Below are 14,602 nucleotides of genomic sequence, written 5' to 3'. Positions count from 1 at the left end.
ACCTGACGAAATATCTCTGTAACAAAGTTTACATTACTTCTTTTTGAAGAAAAAACTCTGCGGACTATTTCAATGTCTGTAAGATGTTCTTCATCAATACTACAGAGGCTAGAAGAGCTAGGTTCTCGCTCCGTGAGAGTGCTTGTGTTGGAATGAGACTGTTCGGGTTCTGTAGTTCTATCCGCTTTATCAGCATTATCATTTTTGTTTTCTTCTCTGGATACCAAACTAGCAGCTGCTCTCTAAAATAAAAACAGTATGGAGGAGAGAATATCATAATCATTTAACTCAGTATTTTGTCTTCAAATAGCAAATACTGACAAAACCTAAAGCATTCCATAAGTAACTTACAGCATAGTTTAAAATGTAGACATAGAGTTTCAGTTAAATATCCATGCTAAATAATTAAATGGTAATGGAATTACTCAATGTTTAAGTGATATAGTGATACTAATCCTCTATTCAATTAAGTTTATTTTTTCACTGTAAACCAGCTATAATGGAAAAAATAAAAATCATTAAGTTAAAAAATAATAAAATAAAAATTAAGACAAAAAAAGTTTATTTTTTCAGTATGTCTACAGTACAAACAAGTTACTAATTAAAACTGGGTAAAAGAATAATGCAGATGGAGTTCCCGACGTGGCTCAGTGGTTAACGAATCTGACTAGGAACCATGAGGTTGTGGGTTCAATCCCTGGCCTTGCTCAGTGGGTTGAGGATCCAGCATTGCCGTGAGCTGTGGTGTAGGTCGCAGATGTGGCTCAGATCTCGTGTTGCTGTGGCTGCAGCGTAGGCCGGCGGCTACAGCTAATCAGACTCCTAGCCTGCAAACCTCCTTATACGGTAGGAGCGGCCCTAGAAATGGCAAAAAAAAAAAAAAAAGACCAAAAAAAAAAAGAATAATGCAGATGAAATCAGCTCAGCTCTTCAATAATAAATACCTTAGCAATGGACTATAAAGTTCATCAATAAAGTCTTAATGTATAAAATCAATTCTATTTTATCATAGGCAAAAATCATACAAGCAAAACCTTGGCTCAGTCTAAGGAAAACGTAAACGTTTTAAGGTAAGTAATAAAGAAATTACTACCATAGTATGACATGTATGATCAATTACTTTCTGGTACATTATTCAATTTTTGGTCTTGGTTTTGTTATCTATAAAATAAGATGGATTAAGTAAATATGCTAATGATCTCAAATATGCCTTCCTAATAAAAAATTCTGATTTTTAGTTTACTGAGTTCTAGGATCAGAAAAATAGTTCTGCTTGAGAGTTTCTACATTTATAAATTCTTTGTACAGAGCCTGGAACAAAGTTTTTGGGAAACATATCATACTCTGCTGCAGATAAATAAGAGACTATAGGAATATAAGTCAAATTTTCTGAATGCTAATGAATACACCTTATGTCTCCACTTAATTTTTTAAGGATTTAAGAAGCTGCATAAAAAATATACACAGATAAGCTATTTTTAAAACAAGGAAATCTGAGAAAAAAATAAGAATACTTTAAAAAATACAGTAACATGACATTTCAGAAAAAAAAAACACAGAGAGGAAGATAAAGTGAAAAAGAATTGTGAAAAAGAGGTAAAGTGTTTCATTATAAATAACAATTTCAAATATTAGTTTCTCCATTGTATAGCTGTGTAACTTTACTCCAGTGTTCTAGGAGAAAAAGGGTAAATGACATGGAAACTGGACTTTAAATCAGCATTCTGTGAATATTTAGATCTAAAAAGAACTATGAAAGTCATTTGATTGCTAATTGTTTCCAACTGCAAGAATCTACACAATTCAGAATATTTTTAGTACTGTACAATTAACATAAAACATAGGAATAATAAGCTGAAACATATATGACTGAAATTATCTTCCATATCTTACAAGTTTTAGTTTTATTAAGAAAACTGGGGAGTTCCCGTCGTGGCGCAGTGGTTAACAAATCCGACTAGGAACCATGAGGTTGCGGGTTCAATCCCTGCCCTTGCTCAGTGGGTTAAGGATCTGGCGTTGCCGTGAGCTGTGGTGTAGGTTGCAGACGTGGCTCGGATCCCACGTTGCTGTGGCTCTGGCGTAGGCTGGTGGCTATGGCTCCGATTCGACCCCTAGCCTGGGAACCTCCATATGCTGCGGGAGCGGCCCAAGAAATAGCAAAAAAAAAAAAAAAAAAAAAAAAAAAAAAAAACTGTTGGTTCTATAATAATTGTTAAAATTTGGATTTATAAGACATTTATACAAAGAAAACATCACTATTATTTGTTTTAAATGTGTTCTACAACTAAGGTAACTGAAATCAGTGGACAAATCAGTAAAGCCATTTAAATCTCTAAAGCTAATTTTAACAAGCTTGGCTTATGTGTGTATTACCTGAATATTCTTTGGCAAGACTTCACCTTCCATCCCAGGAATATGAGGTCCTGTATGCGGCTTTGGCTCAAGCCAGAATGAAACCAGCCAACGAATGACAATAACTCGAGCCTTAATGAAAGGCTCCTTCGTACAATAAATTGCTTCATTGGTTTCAGCATCCTTCTTTATCATGACATAATGTGGCTTTGGTCTCATTTGTGGGATATCTATGCAAAATAATAGGAAAAAAATAAATACGAAAGGAATTATGCTTAGATAAATGTGAATTTTTAAATATGTGAGAAAATACTATGATAATATTCTTGTTCAAGAAATAGTATATTTTAAAACAATTTGCTAGATAGTAGCATGGAATCTAGCTGAAGCATATATAGCTGATATGGAAACATGTCTTTTTGCAAAATATCATTAAAAGTACAAAGAAATGTCTAGAACCACTCAAAATTAATGAGAGCTCACTTCCATTAAGTCTGAGACACATACTTTGGCATCCTACAAACTATGAGAATTCTTACAATAATATTATTTTTAAAGCAAATATTGTTTCCAAAGTTAAGAATGGTAATTTAAATCATTTCTACTAACCCTAATGGTTTTGCATGTCAGTTGCCTAAACTTGGAGGAGCTTAAAATAGGAAAAAGGTGGGTTCCAACTGCGGCTCAGATCTGATCCCTGGCCCAGGAATTCCATGAACCACAGGGAGGCTGGGGCAGGGGTGGGGGGGAATATTCCACAAACAGGCTGTTGATGCCTTCCACACATGGCAGAGGTCTATGTCTAATTCAAGATCTGTCCCTGTGGTAATAGGTTTAAGATTCCAAAACACGTTTTAGCACAGTCACTAAATATGGACAAGATATAATCAAAATATGTGACAATGAACTTATTTATACAGAATATGAACAAGACATATAAAATTGAAACCTTGCAGGACTTTTAAAATTTTTTATAATATAGTTTAAGGATCACACCAAACATTAGAATTAAGTTTAATTTACAATCACAAATACTTCTGATGGACTAACTTCACTAAGAAGTGATACCCAGAGAATAAGTTTTGAAAAGATCTCTTCACTCTCAATGAAAATTTTCTATTAATAAAATTCTACTTTCAGTATGAATCATGGCATAGTATCTATAATTAATCAACATAAATTAAATATTATCCATTTTCTTCAGGAGGCAAATGCTAACTTTACATTGAGGAATGTTTTATTTTTTTGTGTGATCATTTAGAAAATTCCAAAGACTACCTACCAAGGACAGGATGATATAAACTATTCTCTTTACAGATGTTTGGAAAAATATAAGGCAAGTAATATTTCTTAAAATGTGAAAACAAAAATGAAAATCCCCTTTCTTGGTTTTCTTTGTTCTTCCATTCTAAACTTTTTACCTAAAAATAAACACACAATTAGTATAATTCCAGGAGAAAGAAGAAATTATTAGCCATTATACAAAAGCTTGTAAAAGGTTACTTAAGCAATAAGCTAAATATGTGTGTATGTAAATATATTTCTGTACTTACGAAAAATGGTCTAGTACCATGCAAATGCAATATACAGTTGACTTGAACAACTTGGAGGCTGAGGTACTAACTCTACATGCAGTCAAAAATTCATGTGTAACTTCACAGCTGGCCCTCCATATCCAAGGATTCCACCAAGAATGGATTGTGTACCACTGTATTTACTGAAAAAATCTATGCATAATTATGATGTTCAAGGGTCAACGGTGTATGTTCTGTTTTATATTTCTTATATGTTAAAATGTGCTCTGGAAAACTGTCAAAGTTGACTTAAAACTTGGCTCTACTACTGACAAAGCTGCTAATGTTCTTTCCTCTTTCCCCCTTCCTGAATAATTCAGCCTAGAAGGTCCTACAAATAGGCAGGTGGGGGGAAGGAATGAAACAGTGGCAGTCAGGTGCAGGTAATCAGAGCTTGACCATAGGAAGCATTCATGAAGGGATGTAAAAGAGGCAGTAGCCCAGTGCAGACTCAGAGCCTAAGAGAGAAGAGGACTGTCCATGAAGCATAGAGGGGAGTAAACAAGAGAAGACAGAGTTGTAAAAGACAGGGTGTGAAAACCCCAGTAGGGTGAGGCAGATCCTAAGTAGAGAGGTAGTAAAGGCCCAGCTTGGGCCAAAATGAGATACTACCATACACTAACTAGAGAATAGCTAAAATTACAGACTGACCATGTCAACTGTTGGTGAGGATATAAAGCAACTTTAAGTCTCATACATTGCTGGCGGCATATTGCTTATCTTGCTTATTTTCCTTAAGGAGGAGTAACAGTTTTTTTCTATGGCAAAGACTATGACAGAATAATGGTAAGAAGGGGAAAATGAATTACCCACAGAATAACAAAGGTGATATCAAGGAAGATAACACATACCTGAATTACTATGTACTTTAAAAGTGCTTCAAGAAAATAGCTGGTAAGATCTTCCTGTCCTTTATCTCCTGATTGTGGGGGGACAAGAGGAGTAATTTCCTCTATAGTGACTTGAGCTATCAAAGATAAAAGAACAGTTTAGTACAACTATAAAACATACATAATAATACAATAATATGACTCAAAATTTAACTACAAAACTGATATGCAAAGAATCCTACTTGAAAACATTCTAATGATTGAAACAAAATAAATATGCAGACAGCCCATCACAATAATCATAAACTTTAATAATCGACCGTTTCATGAACCCCTGGATTGAGGAAATGTGACAAAGGGGTGGAGAAATATGCAGAAATTAAGAGTGAATAACATCTCATCTGAGAAAGAACTGTTCATGATATTTTAAAAAACAGATTAAGAATGTACACTATGAGAAACATTAATAGTAATGTGCTTATTAATCAACTAAAGGACAATCTGATTACTCTAGGTAATGACCACACTTACTCTTTAAGATAGCCCTTTATTCAAAGGATGAAATACTATTTACCTCTCAAAAAGAAAGAAAAGTTAGCATCTTAGTTTCTTAATTACAAAAGTCCAATTGTAAAATAAGAAACTTTTATTTTTCAGATATTCAAAAAGAATGATTATAACAAAAGCAAATTCATGAAAGTCAACCCACAACCAAATAAATTCTCTAAAATTTTTCCCAGGCAACACAGTGAGTACATGGTTTGGCACAGGCAGGTCCCTAAAACTATTTCTTAGTAAATATCAGTTAAGTGATTAAGCCCTCTTCACACAAAGTAAAACATATGTGTACTTCAACGCACATCCAAATTAAATCAAGGATACAAAGTGATATACGAAAATTCAAAATTAAAGATAATTGCAAAAATGGACTGTATTAAACATGTTTTCTTTCCTTCTTCCTTCCTTTTTTTAAATAGGGCCGCACAGGAAACATATGGAAGTTTCCAAGGCAGGGGTCAAACTGGAGCTGCTGGCCTACATCACAGTCACAGAATCACTAGATCTAAGCCACGTCAGTGACTACACCTACTACAGGGAGTTCCCACTGTGGCTCAGTGGTAATGAACCCAACTAGTATCCATGATGATGTGGATTCAATCCCTTGCCCTGCTCAGTGGGTTGGGGATCCAGCACTGCCAAGAACTGTAGTAGGTGTAGTCGCAGACGTGGCTTAGATCTAGTGATTCTACTACCTTGATCTACAGATCTAAGAGTTCACCCTTCACATGCAAACCAAACAATCCAGAGCCCAATCTACCACCTCCTTTGGACTTCCATACTCAAGATTACTAGTCTCCTAACCTGGTGACCCCTAACGTCAGGTATCAGACCATCAGAAACAACCCCTATGCCTCAGAGCCTGCTAATGTGATCCAAACTAGCCAGTCCTTGGCCTGCTCACCCTGCCTCAAAAATTCCTGCCTGCAGAAACTACAATAAAGACTTCTGCCCATGATACCCACTCCTACCCCGCAAGCCCCCACCCCCAACTGACCCCGCTTCTGTATGGCTACCCTCCCTGGTGTGGCATAACCCCTCCTCCTAGGAACTGTGAATAACAAACTATCTTTTTAGTGACATCATTTCCTGAACATTATACCTGGATGATAAAACCTACATTTTATTTGTTTTTTAAATTTTTTATTTATTTACTTTTTATTGAAGTATAACTGACATACTAGTTTCTTGGTACATAACGTAATGATTCAATATTTGTATGCACTGCAAAACAATCACCCCAATATATTTATTTACCATCTGTCACCATACAAAGTTACAAAAAATGTTTTTCTTGTGATAAGAACTTTTATAATTTACTTTCTTAGCAACTTTCAAATTTGCAATAAATTATTACTGACTACAGTCCCCGTGCTGTACACTACAACCCCATGACTTAATTACAACTAGAAGTTTGTACCTCTTGATCCCCTTCACCCATTTCAACACCCTCAATTAGCAACCACCAACCCTTTCCTTCTGAGTTTGGTCTATAATTTCCCAATTAATAAACATACAGATATTTAAAATACACATTAACAAACAACCGAGAAATATTTCAAACAATGATGGAAAAGATCTCATGAATCTTACTTTCTTGAAGGTTGAGTGGAGGATTAATGAGATTATCTAAAGTTCGAGGTCCATATTCAGATTGTGGTGCTGAAAAGCCAGGGATTAAGCATGAAAACATCCAAAGCTGTTCTCTGCTACAGTTATTCTGAAGAGCTTGTAACCATAATAAGAAAAGACGAACACCTTCCCGCCTAATCTAAAATAAAATGAAAAGCAGTATTTTTATTTAAAATGGAAATACTTTCTTCCTTCCAAGGCCAAAATGCTTTAGAAATGATTATAGAAGGATACTTTGCAAAGGAAAGGAAAAAAGGAAGGAAGGAGAGAGAGGGAGGAGAGGAGGGAAAAACGTTATATCCATAAGTTTATTGAGCCCTCATTATTTATAAATTTAAATTTATAATTTTATAAATTACTTTGAACAAATGAATTTGGCCTCTAACTACTTAAAGCCATCAGGTAATCTTTATGCTATAACTTCCATTTGTAAAAAGTCAAATTCATTTCCTTCTTGTTTATTTCCCATCATCGCCACTCTAACCCAAGAAGCAAGAAGAGGAATAACTGTTCCTTGCTTTAATGAGTTTGGTAAAAGGAGGAATGGTCATGGGGATCCTGGTATTCTGCTAACTCAATGCTCTTGTACTTAGAAAAAAGCTTATCAATGTGAAATTACCTCATTTACTTTATTTGCTTCTAAGGGGCAAGGCCGGGATTCTGGCCTTTTACTATATTCTAAGCAACTAGAACATAAGACTCAGAAGACAATAAATATTTACACTGATGATGCCCTCCCAGGAAGAGAATAGGATAAAAGAGAGGAAAATTCAAATCTCTAAGAAAAACACAAAGTTCTTCAGTAATCTAACTTCATCGGTAGTTATGGATATTACCTTACTATATCTTTGCAAACAGCTACTGCCAAAGCTATTCAACTGCTGCCACTCTTATGATTTAGTTAGAAACAGAATAAAGATATAGGAAGGCTTATTCCTTTGTACTGCTATATCTAAGCCCTGACATCAAAAGTACCTACAATGTGAAAATTTTACCCAACCTACAGCAAGATGTTTTTGGACTGGGTAGCTTCTCTTACCACAGCACAATGAAATAATGACAAAGAAAGAAAAAAAAAACAAACTAACAAAAATCAACATTTTTAATAGATGTTCTACTTCCCTCTACACTTAACAATAGCTATGATAAAATGAATAATTTGCTGAATAACTAAATAATTTTTATCTTCTGGGGACCACAGAGCAAAGTACAATCGTTCCTTGGTATCTACAGGGTAGAGGTTCTAGGACTTCCTCCAGTGAAAGTATCAAAATCAGCAGGTGCTCAGGTTCCTTAAAAAGAATGGCGTGGATGGTGACGCCCAAAGATACAGAGAGCCGGCTGTATTTCTGCTGAATGAGTTTATGCAGTGAACTCATTTTAATTAAGGAACTGCAGATAAGTCAAGATTCTTTAGGGAAAAATTGATGTAGGAAAGTGGAGCAGTTGACTACATGTTTTACTCAGTTTTTAAAAACCATAGGAAAGAAATAAAATTATATTATACCTTCAAGGAGTTTCCTGTGTGCAGCAGTTTCTTTAAAATTAATCCTGAAAAGAAAACATGATTTTAAACATTCATATCTTCTTGTCTGTTTCTACATGTCAAGAGTTCTCAGTCAGACTTGAAAATACTTTAAAACAAGTCCTTGGCAACCTCCAAATTATTCTTGGTGACTTAATATCCCTCTGACCATAATCTTTGGACCAGAGGGCATATAAAAAGCCACCTTTCAAAAAATGGTTTATTGCAATTAAACATGATTTATCCTACCAAAACAAACCCTAAACCCAAAATACATTTAAGACAATAGTCTATACATCCCTTAGACTAAGAAAATAATTAAATACTTTCTCCATCACTGATACAAATAAAAACCATGGTAGAAAACTTCCATTTAGTTTAACCACATGAAAATCTGTAACTCTAATATTTCCTAACACATATTTGCATGGTACTAACTTTTTTTTTAATTCTGAAAAGCATCTTTAATATTCCTTTTCCTTTTCAATTACATGGTATTTCAAATCTACAATAAAATAATGAAATAACATTCAAGGACATGCAGAGGCCCATAATTTGGTCTGAACAAATATAAACAGAGTCCTGTGTCTTATAATTTCAAAAGTTCATTTATTTACATTATCTACAATGTTTTATATAATGGTACAAGTATCACTGAAGCCTCCTATGAATCCATATGAAATACATATATATAATGATCAAGCCTGTAATTTTATTTGCTTAAGTTGTACTTGTCATACAAAAATAAGCTTTAATATTTCAACAAACCGTTGATTTATTTGCAATTCCATTATTTGTGAGGGAACAAATTTAAGTTTATAAAACAATACTATTTAAAGCCTAGTCCTTAATCAGCTCTCCTAAAATATCTATTTATGCTAAATGCAGTGTGGTATCATAGGTTGGATCCTGGAATAGAAAAAGAACATAAATGGAAAACTAATCAAATCTGAGAAAGTTCAAAGTTTAATAAATAGTAAAAACATGTATTTCAAAATTTTATATAAGGTGTTATTATACAAGTAATTTTAGCAGTTGAATTTCACATCCAACATTAGCTTCTGAAATTTATCTTTACTGATCCATGTAGCTCTAATTAATTCACTTTTTGCGCATTTATTTTCTTAATTGAAGTATAGTTGGTTTATAATATTATTTTCAACTGAACAGCAAAGTGTTTGTAATACATTCATTTATATATATGTATGTGCATATACATACTTTAAGATTTTTTTCCATTATAGGTTATTACAAGATAGTGAATGTAGTTTCCTCTCCTATACAGGCAATTCTAGTTGTTCATTTTATATACAGTAGTGTATATCTAGTTAATTCATCTTAACTACTGTATACTGTTCCATTATATTCACCTTCTTTACTGACTCTCTTTACATTAGGACATTGGACTTGTTTTCAAACTTTTGTTATTCCTAATAATACTATAATAAATGTTCATGTTCATGATTGTCTCATACATGGGAGCTTCCCCAGAATATGTAAATAGGAATGAAATTAAACACTTTTAACTTTACTAGATACTGAAAAAGTCCCTCCAAAGTAGCCGAGAAAATTAACACTAGAAGCATATGTGAGTATCTTTTCATTTGGCCATTCAAGTTTCTGTAAATTGCCAGTCATATCCTTTGTGTATTTTCCAACTGGGTTATTTTCTTTTGTTTAATATAAGAGTTCCTTTTATTTATTGGTTATTAATGCTATGTAAGTTCTATGAATTAGAAATGAATTCTCCCAAACAACTCAGCCATGTTTTCGCTGACTGGGAATGTGGTACTGTCTGATGTACAGAAGTTTTCAATTTCAATGTAATCACCAGCGTTTTTCATTATGTGTACTTACTATGTCTAAAGAAAAACTTGCATACCCTGAAGTTATGAAGATAAAACAAATAGTCTCTTCAAAAAGTTTTAAAGTATTATATTTCACATTTAAGTCCTGAAATCCATCAGAAATGTATTTCTGTGTGTAGCAATTAAAAGAATTTTCCCTCCCCAAGTGGATAACCAATTGTAGCAGACATTCAGGTTTTATTATGAAATAAAATATTGTCTCAATCATATCTGCGTGTTCCCATATATGAGCAGAGGTCTCTGGCCAGCCTCAATGTCGTCTTTTTTTTTTTTTTTTTTTTTTTTTTTTTTGTCTTTTTTTGCCTTTTCTAGGGCTGCACCTGCGGCATACGGAGGTTCCCAGGCTAGGGGTCTAATCAGAACTGTAGCTGCTGGCCTAGGCCACAGCCACAGCAACTTGGGATCAGAGCCTCATCTGCGACCTGCACTACAGCTCACAGCAACACCGGATCCTTAACCCACTGAGCAAGGCCAGGGATTGAACTCGCAACCTCATGATTCCTGGTCGGATTCGTTAACCACTGAGCTACGATGGGAACTCCAATGTCTTCTTCCATTAGTCTTCTTGTCCATGCCTGCTATACCAATGATACTGTCTCAATTTTTTTTGGAGGGGGGGGGCACACCTGCAGCTTGCAAAAGTTCCCAGACCAGGTATCAAACGTGTGCCACAGCTGGGACCAAAGCCACAGCAGTGACAATGCTGGATCCTTAACCTGCTGCACCACCAGGGAATTCTTGTCCTAATTATTATAACTTTATAATCTTGTTATTGGGTGTGGTAATATCCAACAACAACAACATCTTCCCTCTTCCATTGGTATTCTTTCAAATTGCTCTGGCTTTGATTTTCCATGTAAATTTTAGGATAAACTTATTGGGCAACATTAAAAAGTCCCTACAAGGAGGTGTCGCTGTGGTACAATGGGATCTGTGGCATCTCTGTATCAATGGGATTCAGGTTCAATCTCTGGCCCAGTATGGTGGTTAAACATCTGGTGTTGCCACAGCTGTGGCATAGGTTGCAACTGTGGCTCGGATTCAATCCCTGGCCTGGAAATTTCCATATGCCATGAGTGCAGACAAAAAAATTAAGAACAGGAGTTCCCGTCGTGGCGCAGTGGTTAACGAATCCGACTAGGAACCATGAGGTTGCAGGTTCGGTCCCTGCCCTTGCTCAGTGGGTTAACGATCCAGCGTTGCCGTGAGCTGTGGTGTAGGTTGCAGACGCGGCTCGGATCACGCGTTGCTGTGGCTCTGGCGTAGGCTGGTGGCTACAGCTCCGATTCAACCCCTAGCCTGGGAACCTCCATATGCCGCGGGAGCGGCCCAAGAAATAGCAACAACAACAACAACAAAAGACAAAAGACAAAAGACAAAAAAAAAAAAAAAAAAAAAAAAAAAAAAAATTAAGAACAAAAACAAATCTCACAAAGAAAAGCCCAACTCCAAATGGATTTCCTTTTAAATTCTATTAAATATTTTTAAAAGAAGTAATATCAATTGTTGACAAACGCTTCCAAAAAACAAAGGAGGGAACATTTCTCAATCTATGTATGTGACTATTATTATGTTGATAATAAATTCAGATAAAGACCTCACAAAGAGAACACAGTGTTCAATATTCCTCATAAACACTGAGGCCAAAATCTTTAATCAATTCTTAGCACACTGAATTTAACAATATATTTAAAAGGACTATAAACAGTAACCAAGTAGGATTTATCTCAGGGATGCAAAGTTGGTTTAACATTTGAAATGCAATTTGTCAAGTACACAAATTAACTGAATAAATGACAGACATCAATAATGCTGACTATGATCATGTCAATAGATGCAGAAAAAGCACCTGACAGAATACAATGCCCATGCATGATTTAAAACCCTCAGCAGGAGTTCCCTTCGTGGCACAGTGGTTAACAAATCCAACTAGGAACCATGAGGTTGCGGGTTCAGTCCCTGGCCTTGCTCAGTAGATTAAAGATCCGGCACTGCCGTGAGCTGTGGTGTAGGTTCCAGATGCGGCTCAGATCCCATGTTGCTGTGGCTCTGGCGTAGGCCGGCAGCTACAGCTCTGATTAGACCCCTAGCCTGGGAACCTCCATGTGCTGCAGGAGTGGCCCTAGAAAAGGCGAAAAGACAAAATAAATAAATAAATAAATAAATAATAATAAAACCCTCAACAAAGAAGTTCACTTGTGGCACAGCAGGTTAAGGATCTGGTGTTGCCACAGCTGTGGTGCAGGTAGCAACTCTGGCACAGATTCGAACCCTGGCCCAGGAACCTCCACATGCCATGGGTGTGACCAAAAAAAAAAAAAACAAAAAACTAAAAACAAAACAAAACAAAACCTCTCAACAAAACAAGATAGAACAGAACTTCTTCAACTTAATAAATGGCATCTATGAAAACAGCTAACACCATATACAATGGTGAGAGACTGAATGGCTCTTTTCCACCAGGAATAGTGTAGGGATATCTACTTTTATTCAACACTGTGCTAGAGGAGCAAGAAACAAAACAAAACAAAACAAAAAAAAAAAAAAAAAAAGAAGAAGAAATTAAAGGCACTAGATTGGAAATTAAAAAGTAAAACTAGGTGTTCCTGCTGTAGTGCAGTGGATTAAGAATCCTACTGCAGTGGCTAGGGCTACTACAGAGATGCAGGTTCAATCCCCAGCCCAGTGCAGTGTGTTAAAAGATCTGGCACTGCTGCAATAGCAGCCTAGGTCATTAATGTGGCTCAGATTCAAACCCTGTCACAGGAACTTCCATACGCCGTGGGTGCAGCCATTCAAAAAAAGTTACACTAAATCTGCATTTGGCATGATCCTATATGTAGAAAAACCAAAAGGAATCTAGACTAAAACAAATAGAATAAACAAGTTACAATAAACTTGAAACAATATAAATGACCGTTAATTTGTAAGTAAATAAAATATGGTCTATTCAGACAATGGAATACAATACAGAAATGAAAAGAAATGCTGATATATTCTAACAGAGGTAAATTTTTAAAAACGTTAAGTGAAAGAATCCAGATGTAAACTAGTGCAAATTATATGGTTTCACTGACATGAAATACCCAAAAAGGCAAATTTACTGAAGACAGAAAGCAGACTGGTAGTGGGAAAGGCAACTAACTGTAAATGGACTAAAAGGAAATTTTTAGACTGATAGAAATGTCCCAAAACTAGGCTGTGGGAGTTGCTGCTGTGGCACAATGGGGTTGGCAGCATCTCTGCAGTGCCAGGATGCAAGTTCAATCCCCAGCCTGGCACAGTGCGTTAAAAGATCCAGCACTGTTAGCTGTGGCATAGATTGCAAGTGTGGTTCGGGTCTGATCCCTGGCCTGGAACTTGCTATGCCGTGGGGCAACCAAAAATGGAAAAAAACAAAAATAAAACTGGACAGTGATGATTCTAAATATGTACTAAAATTTAATGAATTATTTAAATAAATGATTTTTATCTAACTATACTTCAAAAAAGTTACTTAAAAAAACTAGTCACTGATTTGTTTCACCATATGCACAAGACAAAAAAGAAAGGAAACAGGGAGTTCCCTTCAGGGCTCAACAGTTAACAAGCCCAACTAGGATCCATGAGAATGTGGGTTCGATCCCTGGCCTCACTCAGTGGGTTAAGGATCTGGCATTGCCATGAGCTGTAGTGTAGCTCGAAGATGCAGCTAGGATTCTTGTGTGGCTGTGGCACAGACTGGCAGCTATAGCTCCGATTCGACCCCTAGGCTGGAACTTCCATATGCCGTGGGTGCGGCCCTAAAAAGAAAAAAAAACAGAAAAAAGAAACAAAGTTTTAATTTTCTTTCTTCTGAGTGACAAAGAAAAATGACCATTTATGCATCTTCTCAAATTGGACATTTATAGGGATATTATTAATCATGACAACTAGATAGCCCAAAGGTCATTTAGAGATTGATGACTACTTTCCTCAGGAAATACATTAAACTTGAGAAGTTGAGATGTCTCAAAAAGAGGTTCTTCATAGATAACCTTCAAGGACATTTTTATGACTATGAAATGAAAAAACAGGATTTCACGATCCCATTGAGCACCTTACCATATGCTTATTAGCAATTCCTATGTCTTCTCTGGTATGATATCTATGCAGATTTCCATCCAGATACCTATGCAGGTATTTTGCCTATTTAAAAAACTGACTTGTATTATTGAGTTACAAGAGTTCTTTATATAGTAATGGTAAATCATTTTTAGTCTTGAGCTTTATCTAAAAAAT

General features: G+C 35.7%; 1 protein-coding gene across 16 annotated transcripts in view; it reads right to left on the bottom strand.

Annotated features, from left to right (window-relative positions):
• Nucleotides 1-14,602, bottom strand: part of RALGAPA1 (Ral GTPase activating protein catalytic alpha subunit 1) — a 231,707-nt gene that overhangs the window by 170,178 nt on the left and 46,927 nt on the right. For all 16 annotated transcript variants that reach the window (XM_021099156.1, XM_021099149.1, XM_021099150.1 and 13 more), the window contains exons 5-10: nucleotides 8,457-8,500; nucleotides 6,911-7,088; nucleotides 4,781-4,896; nucleotides 3,638-3,776; nucleotides 2,377-2,585; nucleotides 3-242 (exon numbers count right to left, since the gene is read on the bottom strand). In XM_021099156.1, coding sequence (XP_020954815.1) covers nucleotides 3-242; nucleotides 2,377-2,585; nucleotides 3,638-3,776; nucleotides 4,781-4,896; nucleotides 6,911-7,088; nucleotides 8,457-8,500 — 926 coding nt within the window. The remainder of the gene's footprint in view (nucleotides 1-2; nucleotides 243-2,376; nucleotides 2,586-3,637; nucleotides 3,777-4,780; nucleotides 4,897-6,910; nucleotides 7,089-8,456; nucleotides 8,501-14,602) is intronic.

Source organism: Sus scrofa, chromosome 7, assembly GCF_000003025.6.
Source record: "Sus scrofa isolate TJ Tabasco breed Duroc chromosome 7, Sscrofa11.1, whole genome shotgun sequence".
Classification (NCBI taxonomy): Eukaryota; Metazoa; Chordata; class Mammalia; order Artiodactyla; family Suidae; genus Sus; species Sus scrofa.
The sequence above is the reverse complement of the archived record's forward strand: the minus strand, read 5'-3'. Positions and strand labels throughout refer to the sequence as shown.